This window comes from Haemorhous mexicanus, chromosome Z (assembly GCF_027477595.1).
Source record: "Haemorhous mexicanus isolate bHaeMex1 chromosome Z, bHaeMex1.pri, whole genome shotgun sequence".
Taxonomy (NCBI): Eukaryota; Metazoa; Chordata; class Aves; order Passeriformes; family Fringillidae; genus Haemorhous; species Haemorhous mexicanus.
In genome coordinates this window covers 75,975,003-75,999,482 of record NC_082381.1, presented here as the reverse complement: position 1 = coordinate 75,999,482, position 24,480 = coordinate 75,975,003, and the positions used below count along the sequence as shown (strand labels likewise).

At 39.4% G+C, this 24,480-nt stretch overlaps 1 protein-coding gene across 1 annotated transcript in view; it reads right to left on the bottom strand.

The window, feature by feature from the left end:
* The window catches only part of OXCT1 (3-oxoacid CoA-transferase 1), an 83,561-nt gene extending 71,702 nt beyond the window's left edge, over positions 1 to 11,859 (bottom strand). The window contains exons 1-3 of the mRNA XM_059836917.1: positions 11,642 to 11,859; positions 8,085 to 8,193; positions 6,616 to 6,706 (exon numbers count right to left, since the gene is read on the bottom strand). Of these exons, the coding sequence (XP_059692900.1) occupies positions 6,616 to 6,706; positions 8,085 to 8,193; positions 11,642 to 11,713 (272 nt within the window). The 5' untranslated portion in view covers positions 11,714 to 11,859. The remainder of the gene's footprint in view (positions 1 to 6,615; positions 6,707 to 8,084; positions 8,194 to 11,641) is intronic.
* Between the last annotated feature and the right edge of the window lie 12,621 nt (positions 11,860 to 24,480).

Below are 24,480 nucleotides of genomic sequence, written 5' to 3'. Positions count from 1 at the left end.
AAGTGTTACATAATGAAGCATGAAACTTGATAACAGACGGAACCTGTTCCAGAGCTAGAAATTTTCTTGGCAATAGGCTAGGGGTGAGGAAAGGAAACAATTTCCTCTGACATTCTCCATGTAGAAGATGAGAGGCTGATTTTACTTGCAACATCAGCTTTTCAGTCTTCAAAAGGATTTGCTCCAAGTTACATGCAATTATGCCTTCTGACAGATCCACAATTCCTAAGGAAGACCAGATATGCTTCCCAAGTAAAAGGAAAGCATCAATCACTACCTGCATGGCCTTTCCTAGTAGCAGAGACTTAAGCTTTCAGGCTTACAGGGATGCCTGACTATAGCATGAAACTTAGCCAACATGAAAGTAATGTGGACAGAGGTATCACTCGCGTTCTTAGGGATATATGTTCTTAGGTCCACAAAAATAAAGTATAATCCTGGCAGCACCAGAAAGATCTTTAACAGCCTTTGTGCAGAAAATTAATAAATGCCTACTAGATAGTGTTTGCTGGAAGACACTGAACAAAAGTGCAGGCACACCCAGGGCAAAATTAATGTAGACAATCATATAACAGCTCTTTATAGCTCATCTTCTCCAGTCTTACAGCTGGCTCTTAACAATGACACTATGTCCTACAATAATTACCCCATCTGTAAGGCTACTAAAGAGCCAGCTCAGATGATACTGTGTTTCTCCTTCTGTGTCCCTCACTTCCCAAAGGGTACCAAGAATGAGAACAAGAGGAGGAATAGGAGTTAACTAACAGACAGAGAAAAACAGATTCAGCTCACAGAAAGGTAAATTATTCAGAGATAAAATGCTTATTTGCCTTGTTGTTTCTTGACTTTAGCCAAATGTCTTGACACTCTCTTCAGGCACCTTATTTTTCTAGGAATTTTCCTGTATGTCTGATTGCAAATTGCTAAATGGAAAGCAAAAGAGAGCATGAAAGTCTCGGAAAAAAGAAAAAAGAAGCTCTCTACATGGAAGAGAGAAGTATGGGTGCTGCCATAGGCCATGACAGTCCTGCTCCGGAGACAAAAGGAGGGAGGGAGGGAGGGACGGAGGGAGGGACGGAGGGAGGGAAGCCAGGGCTGTGGAAAATCGCAAAGCCCTGTGTCTAAACTGTTGCTCCTGAGCCTTACTCTTCCTCTTCTCCTTCTCTGCAGTGTCTGCATTGGACCCTTGTCCTTCTGCTACTGGAGTATTGTCATGGGAACTCTGTCCTCTCTGCACTCGTAACTTCCTCTTGAGTCTCACAGCAAAATGGCAGTATTGTTCCTCCACCATCCGCCTCCAAAAATTATGTTCTTCTGCTGTAACAGTGATGGGTGCAGGCATATAGACCAAGTCCATACAAGGCAGATAATTTCTCAAGAGGAGAAATACTGTAGATTGCATGGTTACATCAGCAGCAGTCTCCTCCCACCACATTCCTTTCTGGTACAAATGGTGTAGTGTGTCTTTACAATAACAAGTAAAACAACTCTATTCAGAACGTCTAAAATTTACCATATTTTTCCTTCACAGAGAAGGTATATTGTATAGAATTATTCTGATAAAAATTTAAATTTCATCATGAATGCATCGCACTTCAAAAGTCACCTAGCTGAAAGATAGGTGTAATTTTCATTGTCATTTCTACAACCAATTCCTCAACCATGCTGAGTTCTATATCTATTTTTTTTCTCATTTGTCATCACAACCAGGAAGCTATCTCCACAGCTGATTTCTCAATAGTTCCATGTAGTACAAAATTAGTACCATTTGCCCTGCCAAAATCCTAAATCACCTCCACACTAAAATTAGCTAGATGACCAAGGCAGATTTTCAGGGATTTGCAGTTCAAAGAGTGTCAGCAATTTAACAGCTGTAATAAAGTATCTGATTAGATTCTTTATAAAGAATGCAGACAATTTGAAAAAAAATCAAATTCAAATAATCAAATTCACTGAAAACATATAGTCTCCTGATTTTGGCAATTTGCCGTGTGCAGGATTTTACATAACTCCACTCTCCTCTCTCTACCAAAAGAGGTAAGAATCACAAGTGGCCTTCTTTTTCATTTCTGAAAATATATCTAATTTGGGATATTTGAAGAATTTCTTTAAAATATACAAAAATGACACACACAATATAAGACACTCTGAGCATCACCCTGATCCCATCTCTGTGTACATACAAGCCTCCTTGCCTGTTTTTCAGACATTTTCAGTTACATTTTAACTTTTTGAACCAAGAGATTACCTAATTTGTTCCACTAAAACCACTCAATACTTAATTCTATATGGAAAAGCTTCACAACCTTCTGTGAATTTAAAACGTAATTTCCACATGATGGTATTTTTTTACATACTCATTTACATTTGAGTATGTTTTTAATAAGCATAAGTAATATTAAGACAGATAGGTAGAAAGATAGATAGATAGATAGATAGATTATAGATAGATAGATAGATTAGATAGATAGATAGATAGATAGATAGATAGATAGATAGAGAGACAGACAGATAGATATTTTAGTACAATAACAGTAGAATTAAGCCACATGAGTTACATGCAAGAAAAAACAGGGAATCCACAGCAAAGACGGCAGACACATTCTGGTTTTAACAGAAGCGTACCATTCAAAGCAACAACTGAAAAATGAGATAACCTTAAACTTTACCTTACAGAACATTTATCAAACCTGCCTTAAATCCAAATTATTTAATTGTGAAGAATATAAAGATACATTCTGTGCTTTAGAATATGGGGTGCAGTAAGTTTACCATTGCATCTGATCCCACAGAGTACTTCCTTTTGGGGATTTGGGAAGCACAAATAGCCCAACCCATTAGGAAAACAAGAGTATTACGCTTAACAGAGCTAAGTAATGGCACTCAGGCATCATGATCAAAAGTGCAAATGCTTATCTCAAAGTCATCTTTTCCATCCTAATGCCTAACATTGTAACATTAAAAGACCATCAAAAAGAATACAGAGACCAAAGGTTCAAAAAGCTGATAATGCCTTATAAGAACATAGTCTGAACCAGTGATAATCTGACAGATGCTGTCAATCTCCTTTCAGATGATCACCAAGGTGATAAGCAATTATGATCTTAACTGTGACTTCTCTATTTTTAGTGTAAGTGAAAACCTTTTATTCAACACTACTGCATTCAAAAAGGATGCATTTTTAAGTCTCAAAAAAAGACAAAACCAAAATTTGATAAAATAATCAGACCACACACACAGTTATCACAAACAATGGGCTTTGTTTTCAGTCTGCAAAATTCAGCCTCTTCAGGCAGTAGATACAATGAAAATGCTGATTTCAGGATGTGATTATAGCCAAAATTATTTATCCATTTTATTAAGCACAATTAATTACAAATAATAATTTAATGCACCTTTTTTTTAACTTTAATTTTAAATATCTGGCTATGTTGATAGTTTTTGTTGCAACACAGGTCCTGAAACAACACGTAGCCTGCATTAGGAAAGTCTTAGCTTAGGCTGAGCCAAAACATCCAAGTTCCAAGTAACTTCAAATCAGAATGCAGCAAAATATCATGAAGTTACATGGAGATGAGAAAACAGCCAAAAAGGTATGGTATACTAATCACAGCTATGTTGGGAATGTACTGAATCAATGTTTAAAGTGAGATTTTAAAAATTTATTTATTTATCTGTTCATTTGCTTTCATTTATTTACTGTTTTTAAATATCTTCATTAATTTTAGTACTGGCAAATGTGGAATGAATCAAATTAAAACAGGAATGAAGAAAAATCCATAATAAAATGGATTTTGGTAGCCTACTGAGACAGAATACTCTCAATTTAAAGGGCTTACAGAAACACAGTATAAATAAAGTATTTACAATATGAACAATATAAGTAAAACAAGTTATAGGAGAAGGTGTGAGAGGATGTACTTTAGAAGCACACCTATCTTTCACAGTTATCTTGCACTATTGCCCTGGTTCACAAGCTTTAGTTTCCCCTGCAGCAAGTTGTGTAAATACCAGAGGTACTGGATATTTGAACTGCTTCACTTTCAAACACTTTGCCTTGTTTGGCTTGGCAAAAGAGTAACTGCTCTTAAAGGTGCTGTTTCACTGGCTAGCACACAGCATTAGCACAAGCATCATGTGCAGCAGCAGACAGTAAGCTGAGCAGTGTGACAAAGAGCACCTCAATACACTGCTGCACAACCTGTCATTGAAAAGCCTTCAACAGGTCAAAAACAGGACTTCACTTGCCAGCAATTACCTGATTTGAATAAGTTTTTGCACGAGGAATCTCCTCCCAATTACACTGCAGCACAGAACAGTAAGCAGGATGTGAACTTCTGAACATCCTACTCCTTTAAAGTTGTTTCCAGACACTGCCAAGCATTTCTAGGTTGTGCTGAACCTTGTTTCCAGCTAGAAAAGTTGGCAAGAACACTTACTGACTTCCTAATTACTGCTTTCCCTTAGATGTAAGCAAATGGCTGTCTCCACTGCTGCTATTTTAGTTATAAACAGACAGCTCTGTAACATTCCATGGTTCCCACATATTGAAAGGCATGTGACTTAATCCATGCAGCTTCACTGCTCTCCAGAAAAGGCTGTCTGTCCGTGCACTTGGCTCCTTCCCTGCTCCAATTACAAGCTGCCTACTAACCCCTGCAGGACAAGAAAACCTGACCACAACCAATTACCTCCTATTTGCTGGAAGAGCTGGAGAAAAGAAAGCAGCTGCAGTCAAGAAACTGAAACGCAGCCAGGCATCAACTGCAACCCAAGGTCACCAAGGAAAAGCACACTAAACCATATGGCAATTTGAAAGTGGCAAATTACTCATTCTACAAAGTGCCTGACACCTCACTACAGGAACAATTGACCTTTTGAATACGACTGCTGTAGGGTATATGATTGGTGTGCTCCTTCAGCTGTAAAAGCATTTATTAGTGTTCCAATATTTGATAATACCACTAAACTTTTGGACACGGTATTAGAAGATGCTAAGAGGATGCATGGTATTAGAAAAGCATGCTTTTGTACAGGCTAATTAGAAGATTAGAAATCCTATCAATTGCTGTTAAGAGAATTCTGACTTTATATCTGACAACAGCTGTGTTTTAATCTGGTTCCCAAACACTACCATACTATAGCAGGCTAAGTTCCACATAGTAGTAATACAGTAAATACAAAGATAGATTAAACAGCTATTTTATTACTAATTTCAAAATAATTTATACTGTTCAACAGAAGAGTAAAACATGTATTTTTACAAACTACTTTTAGAAAAAATTCTAGATGCCCCTGAGCATTTTTGAATTGTTACACTGTTCTGTGAGGAACTCTCCAGGCTTTCATTAATGTTATACAAAACTAGTTTCAAGAGAACAAGAATTAAATCTTGCTTTCCTGCCAGCACCCAATAGAAATTTTTAGAATAGAATAGAAATCACTTCCGCCTCAAAATCTAATGAACTTTAAGGAAAGTTAACATTATTTCAACATAAATTAATTCTAACCTATAACATCAGCAACTATATTCAAAATACAATACAAAATGTCTTCCTTTTCATCCTATTCCACAGTGCTCCTCCTTCTACTTTTTCTCATATTCAGACTTTCACTTCCCCTTCAGGAGCATCTGTTCAGTCTCTCTATCTGCAAATATATGTGTGTTATTCAAAAATAAGACTATAAGGAAAGTTAATGCTTTCTACTCTCGTGCTTGATCTTTCCACTCAAAATTATTTATCTTTCTTCCTTCTTTTTATCATCCAGCAGAATTTGTTTCCCACAAGATTCTAAGGAGCTTAAGTTTGACTGTGTATGTACCAAAAACCAATACAAATCATCTGTTATCCAATTAATGTTCAATTAATATTTTACATATTAATATTTTAATTTAATTTAATTTATATTTTCATCGATGCACTTCAACGGAAGTGGTTGTAGTTATTTCTCTATATGGAGATCATTAGGTATTGTGGAGTTTATCACAATGAACAGCCTGTGTAAAAATTAGCCTGAATGAGAAGATGACAAATTATACATGAAATAAGAATTCTCAATTTCAATCCCACATTAATTTCTTAAGGGCGAACATTTAAAAAAATAAATCAAAAATCTGAAGACTCATTGCAGAGACTCTCCATTCATTCATCATGGATATTTTCTGCAGTTTTTGTGTTGCCTGGAGTTTTTTTTAAAGTAGCAAATACAGTAAGAGGGTCAGAAAGCACCAAACTGAGTTTAAAAAATATATACCTATTTGGAACTTCACAAAAAAAACATACACACAAAATCACTGATACTAGATTTAAAGCCTTTCAGTTAGACTTTTCAGTTACAGTCAACCAGTTAAATATACATAAATTTAAATAAAAATATTTATAGTAATATAACTGCAACTCTACACCATGACAACTGGTCCTTGACAAAGTCAAGTATACATATAGTACTGAGTTTCCTGGGTTGCTTCCAAAAATAACACTTTCAAACAAAGCTGTCTGGTTAATATAAAATTAAGATGGTGAAAAGAAAGATTATTTTCATATATATCAGCCTTTTCACAAAATTGGAATTTTCAGTCTGTACTTATTAAACCACAGGCACATGAATACCTACCCTGCATTGTTACTGACTGCTGTTATTCCCTTTACCCCAGTCTTCAGTAAACCCCCAATGAGGTTTTCAGGAATCCCACACAATCCAAAACCTACACAAAATAAAAAAACATTGATTATGCAACAAGTGTTTGAAAGAACACAGAATGTTCAGAAGTACGGGAATTAAAAATTGTTTCTGAGAAGCTCCTTAGTCAACTAAATAAATCAACATTTCCAGAAAGACTTGCCCTCTAGTACTGGAATCTCCCACTCATCAGACACTTCCCAGTTTGGAGAAAGCTCTTTAACCATCCGAGTGGGCTTTTAGGGAAGTGCTCCAGGGCCATGGCTCTCCTTCCGTGTGTCCTCAACCCTGTACCCATTACTCCTCCTTCTCTTTCTACCCATTTAACATTCCTATCTTTGCTGCACATCCCATAGCTTAGCCTGTGTAACTAGGTGATAAAAGTCTAGGAGTCTGAACACCCCTGAGAGGATATCTGCCTGGAATCACAAAAATCTAAATCTCCACCAAGGCAAAAGAGCCTCACACTCCCACCTATTATGAGAGACTCCAGTACATCTAAAATAAAATACCATGTCACACTACAAGCACTACATTTTCACAGAATCATGGAACTAATTAGGCTCTAAAAGACCCCTGAGATCTTCAAGACCAACCTATCTTAGCCTCAGATCTTCTTTTCTTCATGAATTAGCAACAACAACAACAACAACAACAACAACAACAACAAAAAAAAACCAAAAAAAAAAACCAAAAAAAAAACCAAACAAACAAAATTCCTGCAGAAGGAATTTTGCCTCATTATATATCTCCATTGAAGTGTTTTACAATGTTACATTCATTACTTCTGCAATATTAAAACAACCTAAGAAAGAGATAAATCACTTTTTTTTAAATGCAGGTTGAACAGCATGAAATTGTGTACAGCATCTACAATATCTAAAAGCTCAAGTCACAGTGAAAGTATGATGCAACTTCTCGACTCTTCTGGAAATGCTACACCTAAGCATTAAGTGTAACGTAGATAAGTATTATCTTCACTTCCTAACACAGAAACAGGTTAGGCAGTTTGTTGTAAGTCACAGAGACCCAGAGACTATGCAGACAAAGGATACAAAGAATGCAAACATAAAATAATCAAACCACGTGAAATGACAATGCTATCTTGAAAATTCCCAAGGTCATTTTCTGGATTCAACCAAATAGAGTACAGTTTTTGGTTTTTGCTAGTCAGGAAAAAACCCTATTTCTCTGAGGTTTTTTACCCTTCCCTACAACACAACCTGGATTTTCTCACTGAAAAAGTATGCCCTTCATGAGCACACTAGGAAAAAAATTGTTTAAAAAATCATGCAATTCCATGAATTCTCAAATTAGTTAATAGTAAAAGAAACAAGGTAAATGAGTAAGAAGTATCTCATTACCATAACATGCCTGCAACCATAAAGAATTTAAATATTTACCACCAACAAGTATAGTTGCCCCATTGGGTATATCTTTTACAGCTTCAACAGGATCAGTGTAAAATTTTGTATTGCGATGACAGCTGGTAGAAAAATAGCATCCACAGATCTGCAACAACAATAAAAGAAACAAGTGAATGAACAAAAGGCATTATACAGTAGCTTTGTAATGAAGACCATGCTGCTGTCTAGATAAGGGGGAAATAGATAGAAAAAGATATTACTGCTATAAATACGAAGTGGGGGTGGAGGGGGAAAGGGGAGCAGGGGTGTGAAGGAAGGGAAGTAAAGTGCAGGTGTCAAAAACAAGAGAATTCCATCCTCAATTACTGACAAATTGTGCCTTTCTGAGAACAGATTTACAAATGCAATTCCTCAGCACAAGTTGGAGCCATCCACAAACTCCTTAAACCTATATATTGCTACATGAGCTTCAAAGGCATCCAGACACTAAACATAATCAGAAACTGCTGAAAGAAAGACAACACCTCCACAAAATTTGAGGGGAAGCCACAGAACAATAGGAAGAGCACTGTACCAGCAGTATGGTATGCAGGGACACCTTTCCACAGAGTGAACCCTCCCCCAGTTTCCTTGTGCAGTCTTAGAACTTTCTAACGTGGTCTTAGAGATCCTCATGTTTTTGAGGAACATCCCATAATCAAGGAGACTCCAAGAAATGCACAAAATTTGGAGGGCAAGAGGGAAATCAACGTAAATCTTACCGCCAAACCTGGACCTCACAGTGCGAAGCCATTACACAGTAGTCATCCTCATTTATGTATGTACTGTTATGTACTTAGGTCACAGTTACCTTTTTTTCTCTTTAAGTATTTACCACTAATGCCATGCATTAATACTACCCAAGTATTTGTTCAGGCACCAGAAGAAAAATTGACACCTAAGTCATTATGTTAAAACAGTCTCAATAAATTCAGAAAATCTGGAAGCTAAAGTACTACCTAATGGTGTTTCAAATTCTAGCTTGATAGCAGGAGTGAAAAAAATTATATTGTGAAAAAAAGATAAAAATTAATAAATAAACAAAGTAATCTGCACACTTTCAAGACAATAGTCCAGTTCTTCCCTGAAGAGTTACCTTGAGAGTTACCTACAGTTACAATGAGGGCAAAAAATCTTGGCTCAGTTTCAATATTATACAAGCTGTTCTCTTTTTATAATTAAAGCTGTAAGAGTTTATACTGAATATTAAGAAAACCCTTCTGAATGGAAGCTTACCTCCTTCCCATCGGGGACCCTGATATTCCTCTGCTTTGATGGGCCAAATAATAACTCAGTATGTGGGTCATAAGAAACAATGTCATGTGAGAAAAACTGCAACAGCCTTCTGCATGCCAAATTACACCATGAATGTTTCTCCACTGATCCATGGTACTTGAAAAGTCACGGAGCCAGGTGCAATCCCTTGAGACTTCCCTGAGGGAAACATTGTGCCCATCTTTAAAAAAGGTAAAAAAGGAGAACCTCAGGAACTACCGACCTGTCAATCTCACCTCTGTGCCTGGGAAAGTCATGGCACAGATCCTCCTGGAAGCTGTGCTAAGGCACAGGAGGACAGGGACTTGATTCAGGACAGCCAGCACAGCTCCACTGAGGGAAAGGCCTGCCTGATCATAATAGTTACCTTCTGTGATGGAGTGACCACATCAGTGGACAAGGGAAGAGCTATGGATTCATGTGCACTTCAGTAAAGCCTTTGACCCAGTCCCCCACAACATCCTTGTCTCCAATTTGGAGAGAGATGGATTTGGTGGATGAGGAATTGGATGGCCACATCCAGAGGAGATGTGGCCAAAGGCTCAGATGGATACTGGTGACGCATGGTGTTCCTCAGAGGTTCATGCTGGGACTGAGACTGTTTAAAACCTTCGTCAACTACACACTCAGCCAGTTTGCAGGTGACACCAAGCTAATCAGTGCAGCTGATAACCCTGAGGGATACGATACCATCCAGAGGGACCTGGACAAGCCAGATGCTGGCACTGCACCTGCATCAGGGAAACCCCAGGCCACAGTACAGACTGGGAGAGGAACTCATTGACTAATTGGTGCTGCTGGTGGGTGAGAAGCTGCACAAGTCCCAGCCATGGCACTCACAGCCCAGAGAGCCAAACACGTCCTGGGCTGCATCCAGAGCCCTGTGGGCAGCAGAGGAGGGAGGGGATTCTGCCCCTCTGCTCCGCTCTGCTCTGCTGAGACCCACCTGCAGCACTGCATCCAAAGCTGGGGTCCTCTGAACAGGAAGGACAGGGACCTGTAAGAGCAGGTCTAGAGGAGTATTAAGTGTTGGCAGCTTTAGGAATCACCGTACAACAGGGCTGCAAGAGGGCTTGAGGGCCAGGGCTGGAGGGAAGCCAGGCCTCTGCTGTGTCCCTGTACCCACGCATAGGAAAGTATTTCAGAGGCCACGTGGTACCTTTTTTTTAATCTTCCTGACTGTGTGCAACAGTGGTGAACAGAGAAGCATGTGTTACACAAGTGTGCATTTGCAGGCTGGATGTCTCCAATGAGTGTATCTGCTCTTCTATCCTAAATATGTTCCTCTCCTTGTCCCTTTCCTACCCACCCGGTGTTTGAGAGCAATGGGCTTTCTGGGACCTGAGGCACCAGGGATCACCTATGCTTCCCAGCAGACCAAGGCAGAAGGCTAAAACCTCAGGAACTGGCAGCAATTCTGGCAGGTTTAAGGAAGTAACATGGGGACTCCTTCCTAGAATAATCAACAGATTTTAATTATCTGGAAAAGCAAAAATATGACATAGTAAAACAAAACCTGAAAGTGCTAAGATTTGTCCATAAGGATATCAGGAGTAGTAAACATAGGCATAAGAAGGTGAGCTTTTTCAAATAAAATGAATTCAGAAAAGCCATAGAGACACTTCTGGCTGAAGAAACAAAAAAAATAACTTTGCTATGGTTACACGAGGGCTGGAAACCACTAAATCTGTGAGATTTGGCAGAAGCTTCCCATAGGAAGGGAGCCGCACGGCCGCAGAGCACACGTTTATGGATAGCAGTAGATGGCGGGGCTGCCAACGAGCTGTGCACACCTGCTGCCCACCTCCGGGAGAGGAGGCGGTGGGAGCAACACGGGAATACACAGCAACACACTGTAACTGTGCTGCCTTTTGAAATGATGGGGATCTAAATTAATAATTATAAATAAAACATAAAAGCAAGAACACAAAATCTCAAAGCCAACCCTCCTTGTCAGCGTCTCAAGGTCACCGCATCCCCACCCGCCGCCGGGCCCGGGCCTGCGGCGTGGCCGCGCTCTGCCCTCCCTCCCGCTGCCACCGCCCACGGGGCAGCCGCGGGACAAGCCCCTCACGAACAAAGCCATCGCTTCTCCGCGGGGCGGGAAGCGCCTCCCGGGGGCCGCAGGTCGGCCGCCCACCCGGGGCTCGGCTACCCCCCGCCAAACACGCCGACCCCGACGCGGGCGGCCGCGAGTGCAGTCCTCGCCAAGGTCACCCGGCGGGCAGGGCGAGACGGAGGGGCTCAGACCCGCCTTCCCCGCCGCCCCTCGCCCTTACCTCAGCCCTGCGTGCGGCGGGGAGGAGGATGCGGCGGCCGAGGGGCGGCAGGAGGAATTTGAACGCCGCCATCTTCGTGCTGCGCGGCTGTCGGGGAGCGGAGCGGGGTCGGGAGCCGGGCCGGGCTGGGGCGGCGGCTGCGGGAGCCCAAGGCGGGACGCGGGGAGCAGGAGCGGCGGGACAGCGGAACCCGCGGCGGAGGCAGGGCGAGGGGCTCGGCCCTGACGTGCGCTGACGTCGGTGCGCCCGAGGCGGGGCTGCCGACCGAGGGGGACCGGAGGGTTGAACGTCTCCAGTCTCCCCTGGACCGCCGTCTCCGTCCGGCATCCGAGAGAGCTGTCCAGCTGCCCCGCACCTGCCGAGCACAGGCAGCCCGTCCCGGGCGCTGTCCCATGGGAAGGAACAGCCCCCACTGCTGTAGCTGCACTGATTCCTCCGCTCCGTCGTCAGCGGGTTTGTTCATAAAAACCATCATAACATGCGCGAAACACTGGTGGGCAAACTCTATCAACCAGCGGCACACCACAGCAGTGTTACAATGTTACAATCACTTCAGAAAACAAGAGCTTTTCCTGGTTTTCTTTCCTTTTTCCTGTTTTCCTTTCGACGATTACCACAGATGGACAACTCAGATGTGCCATCTCAGCCGTTTCCCCCATAAAGTTAAGGTGGCTTAAATTTCTGTGTTGTCACTTTGTGACCAAGGACTAGCAGCACAAGAATTAAGCAAAGGGCAGAGCCTAAATGGTTAAATTTCCAGTGCTTAGTGTCAGGGTGACCCATACTCCAAAATGCACATGGTCTCACAGAACGCCGGGACGCTATGTTTCGGTGGGAAAATGTGACTAGAATAGATGTATACTTGTTGAAGCGGCAGACACAGGACGTGAACTGCTGGCCCTTTTGCTGCTGCTAGAAGGAAAGTTCAAAATATGCCTCTGCTATTATTTACACTTCCTAAAAAATACACCTAGTGATCAGTGCATGCCCTAAAGATGCCCAGTGCAACAGGATTCACAGAAAAAATGTGAGAAGCTGTTTAGAGGCAGGAAAAGAGAAATTCTCCTCACACACATAACGGGAGATCACACTTCTGGCAGGTCATGCTGACCCTTGTCTTGTTTCCAGGCAGTTTCCAATGCAGCTGCCAGCCTCACTGTAATTTGCCATTGTGGTAATCAACATGCGGAAGGATAAGCTTCAAGGAAAACAAGGTCTTCAGAGTGTGCTGCTGGTCTACAAAATGTTCCTGTAGAACCCACCCATTTTATTCAGAACACTGGTCCTGCCTTGCTGCTGGTGGCCTGTGGCCTGCCACTCTCTTATATAAGCATTTTGAAAATTGCCGGTTCCTGTACTTACAGTTCACATAACAGGCAATCCTTGCAGATACCAGTGAAATGTGGTGGGGATACCTTCACTATTGTGAAGGTTTTCAGTAGCTTTCTAGTTATTCACCATATTTAGCTAGTCAGTCAAGTTTCGGATGGTGCCAGGGGAAAAAAGCTACAAATTACAGGGACATAATAAACTAAGACCAAAATAACAGCACAGCTTGTATTCTTATGAGACTAAGCATTAGATTAAAAGTTTCACTGGATTTCTGAACCTTGGTTCTACCTAAATCTTGTATAAATAAGTAAATTCCTAAAGTCATGTTTCCTTTCATGACAAAACTTCCCTAAGCATGGAAAAACTTGTCTAAAGAAAGTTTATTCTCTTCGATTCAGTAAGCTATCTTCCTTTAAACCAAGAGAGTGCACTGTAGAATTTATCAAAGTGTTCAGCACTGAGTATTTGTGATATACCCAACTAGCATTTATTTTGCATGGAGTTTGCACTGTTTGGGATTCCAACAGTGCTCCTCCTTGCAGACTGAAGGAAAGGAGCTAACTGCATGCAGGAGGTATAGTGATGAGTATTAAAACCTCCTTGGAACACATTTTATGCAAAACTGCTTACTCTACTTACATAAATTAGTTTATTAACTAAATTTTCCTTATCAGGTGCTACAGATTATGTTAACCCACTTTTTTTTTTAAATTGCAAAGTTCACATGCTTTGGACTGCAAGCATTTTATTTTGGCTTAGAAAAGTTCCAAACATTACTGTAAGAGTAGATAAAATATTTTTTTTCTGGAGTAGCTTAGAAAGGACAGTAGATCAACCTTTTCTTAAGATGTCTGAAACCTCTTCAGACAAGCAGCCAGTGTGAAACAAAGTCTCTAAAATGATCAAGAATTTTTCAATATATTCTTTGTAGTGAAGTAAATCACATGACAGCAGTAAATGTGAGTCGAAACACTTTCCAAATTCAACAGCATTTACAAATGAGGAGAGTTTTGAACCCTTGGTGCCCAAAACAAGTCAGCAGGTAGACATTCTGGAGCTGCCACAGGTTAATCATTATATACACTGTATAACACCAGCTTACTTATACTACTACCAAGCATAAGATGTCAAAATCAGCACACCAATACAGTGAAATAATATTGTCCAAAGAAGCCATCAAAGCGTGAGCAGGTAGTTCAGAGGTTTGATTTACCTGAACAGGGGGAAGAACTGGAATTCTGAGGTAAAGAACTTTGTTTTGCAATGATTGTTTTTTTTCCTTAAATTCATTTATACTTGACCCTAGCTTTAGCTAATTAAAATTTAGCAATTCAGCTTTCTTTCAGACCCACTGGAACTTGACAGGAAAATTCAGTTAGTGAGGCATGAAAGCCATACTTGGAGCCACAGAGAAGGGAAATCTCACTTAACTATGCAGCAACTAGAACACACAGACAACATCTAAATTTATCTTCCACATGTTAATAGGTTCCAGTTCTGAAATAAGAGTTCGGTGTTTCAATACTTTTGATTATTACTCAAAATACTAAAGTATTATTTATATTATTCATTTAAGAGCACTTGCAACTCATCTTTGAGTCATTTGATTCACTTGATGTGGGATGGCAAGTCAACAAAAATTGAAACATTATTTCATTGCATCCTCATATTCCTGTGAGAATGGAGTGCTACAAGAAAAACAAACAAAGAGAGGATAAAAAATTCATGATAGTGACCTAAAAGCATTAAATAGCAACAAATACTATGAGAATATGAAAATACTTACGAGCTCTCTGTAATACATTCAACAATTTTAAGATCAACTCATAGCACTTACAGAATATATGAGTAGGGGAAGACAAAAGGTCTGCTACCCACATGAGTAATGATCACACTAGGAAGCCATGGGAACTTAAATATTCGATTTATTAACAAGATTTCAGTGAAAGGAAGGTCATTACAAAGAAAAAACAGTATTTACAACTCTAACTAAAACTATATATGTTAAAAGTCAGCAGCGATTAAACAAATGTAAGTTCAAACATAATTAAATATAAATACCAAAGGCAAAATTCAACTGGAAAACAAACAATAACAAAACCTCCCAAACTCTAAAACCTATTTTCTAGATGGTTGTGGAAATGTAAAGTAAATGAGAGAAGCACAAAGCCAAGGTTTTTGAAGGGAACAACACTTGAACCTCTTGAGGAATCTCTTTGCTAACTTTCCTTTTATAGTCCTAAACTTAAGGTAAGGAGGAATACCAAATTATGAAATGATAGTGAAGCTACATAATAGGGAAGAACCAACACCCCTTTGGCAAGAGCAGTTCTTTATTCATGAAGGACTTCTTGAGCAGATAATAGTAATCACTGAAATGTTTTTGTTACAGTGAATATTGCAGTAGAATACTAGAGCTCATCTAATTAAGAATTTTTTTTTATTTAAAAATTTTAAAATAAAACTAAAAAAAATCCAAACCAAACAAACAGAAACCCCCACTAACTGTATGAAGAGTTCCATACAAGGAAAAACAATCTTAGGGGTTTTGGGTTTTTTTGTTGTTGGTTTCATATTTGTCCAGATTTCCTTATACTAGACTTATACTTTGGGTAGAAATTTGCCCTACTTTCATATAAATTATACAGAAGCTTCTATATTTTGTCAGACTTCATCATATCTTTATTACAAGCTTAGATAAGCAATTATGCAGAACTTTTTAGAAGCCACTGAATATTTTATACTCAGCAAAATTTGAGAATTAACTTACCACAGCAAATTATTAACCTTGACAGCACTTGAGAAGTAGCCACTGAAATATCAGCAATTAAATCAACAATTGAGTAGTTACTGCAATTTGGTAGTCTTAAAAAAAATGGCAGAACTTCAAACTTTCTCCCCACTGCAAATGCTGCATCTCAATTCAAAACCATGGTACTTACAAGGTCTAATTATACAGCACTTAAAATTAAGGTATCATTTTTCTTTAAACAGAACTACAGAGTCTGTAACTCAGCATGATCCTTGGCACTTCTATTCACAATTATATATTGCTCATTTAGTAACTGGTGTTAATATTGTCTAAATAAGTGCAATAACCTTTGACAGTGACAGTCAGTATGTCTAACAGTTCTGGAGAAAGGATAAGTGACTTATCATTCCTTTACAGCAGGAGTGAGGAAACCCCTGAATATGTCTATTTAGCAGATATTTGCAGACATCAGCTACACAAGTTCTGTATGTTTGTGTATTTGATATTTATGGAGGACGGTATAAATGCCTATTCAGAAAATGCTACTACCCTCTGACTCCTCACATTTGCCAGGAATTTTCTGGTGCAAGAATGCAACAGAAAGTCTTTCCCCCCACACCCTCTGATCAAACTGAAAGAATGGGCTTTTTTACACTCCATACCAATGGTTCTGTAAGGGTAAACACAGCAAAAGTGGCTGCAGAAACAGGAAACTGTAAACAGGAATCCTGAGCAGCTATCACACAACAAGTCAGTTCATGTTTGGTAGTGCTACTGTAACAGGCTTTTCTGGATTTTGCAATGCAACCTTACATTAATAAGCTGCAAACTGTTCTTTCAAATCAAGCTCAAAAGCAACAGAATGTACCATAAAAACAGAACTGAGGTAGACTTTGTAAAACTGCTAGAAAACCAATTTATTCCTTCCATTTGATACACAACATACAAAATCAATACAGACCCTTAATAAGATTACGCAGGTATTCTTTTGCAGAGGTTATACACAGTAAACAGATCACATGCACACACCCTATCCCACACCTCACTAGTGCTGTACAATAAAACTAAAAGGCCAAGCTGCCAGGGCTCTAAATGAAGAAAGGCGGCACCTGCCTGGTGAGCAGGTTTCGCCTGCAGCTGTGGTTTCCTCTTTGAAACTTGGACTTTGCCATCTATTTCATGGGTGTGGAGCTAAATTAGAAAGCACCATTTCTTGACTTTATCATCTACTGACAAAGGAGACAATTCAATGCATGCACTGAAAAAACCAAGTGAAAATGCATCTTCCAACTGGTTTGGAGGCTAACTGTTTTTCCTAATTCTTCTAGTCCAACCAACTGCAGAAGAGCAGCCGTCTAGAGGTCAGAACAGCTTCCCCCTTAGAGTGGGCAGTTTATCAATGGCTTGGTTCATATTCTCAACAGTCCAAAACTTGCATATCTAAAAGCAGGCAGCCCTTTACAATGACATTCCATTTCTCAGTCACAAGCAAATTAACAGAATTAGTAAGGAATATAACAACTTGCACACATGATAAATGGAAAAATATGAAACTTTTACTGTTAATTTTTTTGGAAGTGAATTAAAATTAACTCCTACAATTCACTTCTCTATCTTTTTAAAAGGCCTCCTAGAATCCTTGAGTCTTAGAGTAACATGTTTTCCTTCAGCCACCCCCTGGTTTTGGTAAAGTAAATCTGCTGATTTTAAAACTGGTTCTACAAGTACACCCTCAGAAGGAGCTATGAAGCCTGCTAAGCCCAAGCAGCAGATTCCCTGCATTTACAAGCACACAGTTGCTTGTTGCAAAGCTCTTGGGCTTCTTGCTCTCAATTTCAGCATATCTGACCATCTCATCACAGATCCTGATAGGGGCCAGTTTGATGAAGGGGGCCAGCTGGATGAAGACTTCCATGCTCTGGTTTTCCAGTTTTGCAGTTTCAGTAAACACAATCATTTCACATTGACATCAATTCTATGAGATGTCCTGGTTAAAAGCTGGACTGTACTGAGTGCATTGGTGACACCCTGTGGCATCCTGCTGAACTCTCCAACACAAATGGCTTCGAGGTCTTTGACGTTTGTCTTCTCAGTACCAATGCCCCTTCTCACTTAAGACTAGCAGGCACCAATGAAGTGCTACTTTTGTAGCAAATTTGGCATAGAGAACATCAAGTAGCAATGGTAACCAGTAAGATTGGATGGAAACTAATTGCTGTGGGAATGGCAAAAAGGTCTCAAGATTCCCACATAATTTTAGAATGTGTAATCACATGACTAGATTATTTATCCAAGTGATAAACATTATAGTTTTTGCTTGTAGCACATTTATATTGTTAATAAGTTCAAGCAATCACTTGAAAAATTTCACTTAGCTTGCTAGTTATGCACAACAGGAATCAGAAAATTTGTCAACAATCTTGAATTTTTTGTTTACCTCACAGGGTAAAACCTTGACTATCATTATCATAGTTTGCCACTTTAACAGTTGCATACTGTAACAGAGGAATTACCTTTGACAAAATTAGATCATCAAATTCAGTATGCTTGTATTTATTTTCTTATGACTTTGGAAGATGGGGTATTTAGTTGAGCATAGGCTCAAGAGGGTACTCATGGCAGTTGCACTCACAGGTAGCAGATTTCCAGCAAACCAACCAGAATGCCACAGACACCTCACATCCTCCTCCACAACAAACATACAACAAACACAGACTTCTGGCTCAATCAAGGGCAGTGCATCAATTTGCATAGCTGAACATCCAACTGTAGTACTGGAAGATGAGTCAGAGGGCTTTTAACATGGATGAGCCTTCCAACCACATTAATCTGAAAGATGCAATCATGTAAACACAATTTAAAAGTCAGTTTCATAGAGAGAGGGAAGATGTGTCAAGAGACCCAAGCAGCTGATTAAACTAATTTTCTTCCAAGAGTAATGCTTGCCAGACTAAGGCATGCCACCTGTCTTGTGCACATTTATTCTTATCCATTGCATGATCCTTTCAGGAATGTTGATTGGTTGGTTTGGGCTTTTTGCCCTCAAGACAAACCCCAGAAGAATAAGAAAAGCTTCAGTGCTAAGTGCTACATAGATTAATTCAACACCCCAATTAGTGGATTTAATTTTGCTATGATCCAAGGGAATTAACTGTGTAAAACCTCTTACAAAGGCAAAAAACTTCAGTAAATGCCAAATAAAGATTCTCTTTGCAGATGCTACACATAACAGTTTCAGAACAAGCTACAATCTCATTTAACAGACATTCAGATCAGCTTGATGATTCAGCTGCCCACCAGGTCTGTGCAAGATATGGGCAGCATTCAGTCAAACAAGAGAGTTGATGCTCTAAACCAAACCATCACACTAGACTCTAGAATTAATACAAATAAAGATGGAAACATGTAGTAACTGACAAGAGTCTGTTTGACCAAAGAACATTACTTCTGTGTTTGCTGTAAGTCGACTGTGACTTACAAACATAGTGATAAATTACAAACATAGTGATCTATAACATTTGGAGACTGGAACAAAGACTGATGCAAGCAAGTTCTCCCAGACCAACACTGACAGAAGGTAACAAATGAGATGTGTCAGGCACACCATTCCTCTGGATGAAGGCCTACACTGTACACACCATTCTTTCTTTATTAACCATGTAATAGACAAACCCAGGTTTCCCTGCCTGTTGAAAATAAACCATTTCATTACTTAGAGAAGATTGTACATCTTGACTGTACAATCATACATCTGTATGATTCCTTTTTAAGAAAAAATTATTTCAGATCTCCCTCAAACAGAAAGAAGTTCCTATATATCAGTCTTTAATGCTCCCCTATTCTAGGGAGGTCAGTTTAAAAGACAGCAGTTCCAACATCAAAGTTCAGTGCATGCCACTCTGGCAACCAAATATCAAACTGCTAAATTACCTTCTATGTTCAGAACCTATTTCAAATTCAGTACCACATTGTTCCAGTAGCAGGCTGTAAGAAGGCAGCTGGTTCATATTTTGTCAGGGCACCATGTGAACTATAAACAAAAAAGAAAGCAGGTAGAACAAAGAACAGCCATGTAAGATCAGGTAAACAGAAATATGACACCCCTGCAATTTCTAATCATTGGCATTCATATGCCTGTCCAAAACAAATATATTTCACATCTATTGACACAAAGGTAAAATTCCATTGTAGATCACCCTTATTCTCTGATTTTATGTTTGGCATGGACAATATGAATATCAAATGCTCTCACCTGGATATATTTCAGAGTACACAGCCTAATTTTAAGAGGGAAGACTGAAGTTGATCCTGCCCTTAATAATGTCATGAATAATGATATTATGAATAATCCCATGATATTATTCCATATGACTCTAGATTCTGCAAATAATTTCATAGTCCTAATTCCCCCAAACATGAAGGAAATATTTGGTAATGATTTTCCACTTCCTTAGCATTATTCTGAATGAATTCCAGTTTTACTCCCCTTCCCTGGTAATTGCAAAGCCATGAAGCAAAAGAGGGTGAATATATATCTCCTTTTTTGAATTTGAAGAGTGTCTGAAAGGCCATTACCATACTATTGACCATCAGATATTATTAGAGATATTATTAATTACAACAAACACATGAAGTTTACATACAGTAAATAAAGACCTCCGTTTCATATTTTCTGGGCATAAATACAAATATTTACTTTACTTATATTCAATAACAGAAATATCAACTTCAAATAATACAGTGAAGAAAGACAAGTGGAGGACTAAACAAGCTAATAAATTTAGCTTTACTCAAGTATTTTTACAGACAACTCTTCTTGTACTCCTCAACTAATTATTTGTGCTTGCAAAATAAGGGCAAATACTTATTTTAGAAATCATAGTAATTCCATGTCATTCTAAGATGCCGTACCAAATACAGTCAGATCACTTCTGCCATTTTCTACAGGACTTTAAGCATACTATGCTGCTTTGTTTGCTACATACTCAAACTAGCCAAATACATCTGTATGAACATCCATGGTACTCTTCTTGTTAGTTTTAAACACAAATTTTGACCACAGACTCTAAAACTGTTAGGAATTTTCTAGTTAAGAATAAATCTAACAATTTCTGAGTCTTGTCTGATCAGGTCTGATCTAATCTTTCTATCTCTCTAATGCCACTAATATTTTCCATTACTAATTACTTCCACCTCCACACAACCTTTTTTTCCCCTTCTTTTTTTTCCCCTTAACATTAGGAGTCTGTGTCGGTACCAGTTGTTGGTTTCTTTGTGACTGGATTGAAGGGACTTGATACAGTATTTCATGTTTGGACTCAGGTGTTTATTATTTCTTATCAGTAAAACAGTCTCACAACTGTGAATTTGGCAGCTTTTCATTAGAAGGCACAAAATGGCCACAATCTCTTGTTCCAAGGTCTTTTAAGACTAAACTACCCAATAAAGAACTGACACCTAAATTATTTTCCCTTTGAACCCAATAACTGATCCCACAGAGCTGCAATGGGGCCTTTTCTGCCCAATTACAAAATGCCATCCAAACCATGAAGAAGAAGGAAGAAGAAGCATGGAGAAGAAACCCAGGAAAACACCCTGTGCCGTCCATGTTGTTTCCATCCACAACATACTAAAAATCCCAAAACCTAAATTTCTCACCACATGATACACCTACACTACTGTCTATAATCTGTTTCACACTTTTGTGGATTCTAGTCTATCTTGAAGTCTAGGAAGTTTTCTCCATGAATGAGGGTCAAAGTCAGTGCTCCCCTGGGGGTCAGGACACCCCAGAGCAGAGAAATATTCCTGGTGCCCTGGGTTTCCACAGAGTCAATTCATAACCAAACCAGTAAGAAATCCAGTGATCATCAGGCTTTGTAACCTCTGGTCAAATGACTAATTTCCTGGAAGAAAATTAGCTTTCTTTCCAGAGAGCAAAACGGTCAGCAGTCAGAAGGCTGAGGGGTGACCTCACAGGAATCTGTATCCTCCTAACCAAGAACAGGGAGGCAGAGGAGGGGAAGGTGCTGATGTCCCCTCTCTAGTGACCTGCATCAGGACATGAGGAAATGGAACAAAGCTGCATCAAGGGAAGTTCAGGTTGGACATTAGGGAGTTGGACTTGCTGATCCTTATGGATTCCTTCCAGCCTTGAGGTTATTATAAATATTACCTATTTTAAGTGTCACAGTTTAAGAAAATTTGCACAATTCAAAAGATCTTGAAACTGCTAATAATTATTAAAAATCGTCAATCACTGCTGTGCAAATCTGCATTTCTTAGATGATACAGTATTTTTTTATTGAAGTTAAAGGCATTTCCCTAGTTTAAGTAATATCCAATACACAAAGGAACAACTCTCTTGTGTTTTAGCACTGCTCCTTTAACTTTCAATATAAATAATATAGGTCTTGGAGCAACGACAGCAAAGTAGCTATGTATATCCATATGTATTACTTATCCTAGTATGTTCCAAGTTTTCAGGTATTTGGAGATGTCGGGCTAGCCCAGTTTCACAGTTACATATATCAGGGCAGGTAGCAATTGTTGATGGAATACCACAGGACAAAAATAGTTCCCAAGCATATCATTACAATGAGCCTGTTCTCTAGCAATATACACATTTACACACACACACCAGAAGGACAAGAGCATGTGGTTTGGAAGGAAAGAAGCTACAGAATCCAATGTAGCAATCTACAGAATCTACTTTAATTTTCACCATGTATACATATATGCACATATACATAGAGATTCATCTATATACAAACCCAAAATATCAGGAGAACTATAGTGGCAATTGCCCTGAAGGACAAAATCATACATTTCCCTCTTCCATCAACCGCACTGTCGACACACAACAACAGTGTTTCTTCCTGTTATTCTTCCATCAATTAAGGAACGGAGCATGTCTCTAAACAGCAAACACCTTACCTCATCCATATTGATAACAGTACCCTTAAAAACAGGTAGTGCTAGGCACTGAAAGAGCACAAATCCCACCTGAATTCCCTCACCAGAGATCATTTTATCTTAACTGTTCCCTAGAATATGAAGTGAACAATTTTTTTGCTTCAACATACTTAATTGTGTCACTCAGAGTTTCTTTTTAAACATAGAAATAGTCAGAAAAATATTTGATGCACCTTCATGTGAAGCGCTAGAAATCTGAATGCTACATTTCCCAAGCTCTGAGAAGAATCGTGAGAGGTAGCAAATCCTGAACCAGTCCACTCTCCTTGAAATATCCAACAAATAGGGATTTCATTCAAACAGGTTCTAAGCAAAAGCAAAAACTAAGGCAAATGAGGTCACCATTCCTTCAAATAATCAGACACTTTGTTTTTTACCAGTCTTCAGAATGGTTCACTTTGCATGGTGTGAGGAAAAGGCTGGCACAGCCACGCCATAAACTACAAAACAGAGCCTGGGGGTTTAGTGCCCAAGGGAATACAGCTTGGGGAACGGATGGGCACAAGGCTGTTCTGAGTCCAGTCCAGGGAGGAGAGAGGCAAAGGCTGCCTGGGGCAAGGGCTTGCCAACTGCAGTGAGGAGGCAGCATCCCATGCCAGTTCAGCCCCCTGACCCTCTTCCAGGCTCTCAGTTACTTGCCCAGAAGTCCTGTCATCTCTGCTCCTCACAAACCAGTTCCCAGTGGGAGTATGGAGAGTATAGGAGAAAAAAATGCCAATAAAAATGCCTCTAGAGATGTCTTATGCTCCCTTACACACTTCATGATAAAAATCAACTTGGTGGAAATAAAAAACCAAACACTAAAAATATTCCAAGAGAATTGTGTGTCACCAACTTTTTTAACCTTTGTAGCAGCTTTTATTTTACCAGTTTGGTATTAACAGAAACACACCTCTTTCATCTCAGCAACTGGTAAGGTCAAAGCCAATTTCACTGGATGTTTACAGAAAGAGTGGATAACAATTTCTGGGAAAAAACAGTCACTGCACATACTCTTAGCTTTTAAAATGGATACAACTAAAGTAAGCTGCAGCAGTGCCTGAAGCACAGGAAGAAAAAACACCATTTCCTTTATCAGATGAGTCAACCATTTGGTTTTTGTTCTGGTTTAGGTTGTTTGGGGCTCTTTAATTTTTATTCTTTTTTGTTTTTACAGGAGACATCTTGAAGGCTCCTTCACAATTAAGGGCTGATGTATCTGTCCACTTGACCAGGTATGAAAAAAGCAACACTTAAATCATAGCTGGAGATTGAAGAGAAGTAAGGACCAAGCAAGCAAAGGATCCGAAGAAGGGGATGTCTCAATCTCACAAGCCTTTTTCAGTCCCAAAGCTGACATGGAAAGTGCTGTATTTCACTTAAGGCATGAAGCACCATCTCCTCCACTCACAGGTTAGCTACCAGAATACTTTTGGTATCCTTAACATGGCTGTTCCTTTGATGAAAAATTGCATCTGAATATCAACTATGCAGGAATAACAACAAGACATATCCAATCAAAACACTGATTTCTTCTATAAATCAAACCATTTTGGGAAGAAAACACATTTTTCTTTCTAGGTTCTACTTTTTTTTTGTTGTGTTTAATCTGTTTGGCAACTCTTTCATAAGACATAAGTCAGATAATGGAAAAAATAACTCTGCCTGTAAGTAGACAGCTTTTCACTTCTAAAGTACTCCAGTAAGTGACACTTTATTTTTGGGGGATGCAGGGAGGGGGAGGTTTGGTGAGTTTTTGCTTGGTTGGTTGGCTGGCTGGCTGGCTGGTTGGTTGGTTGGT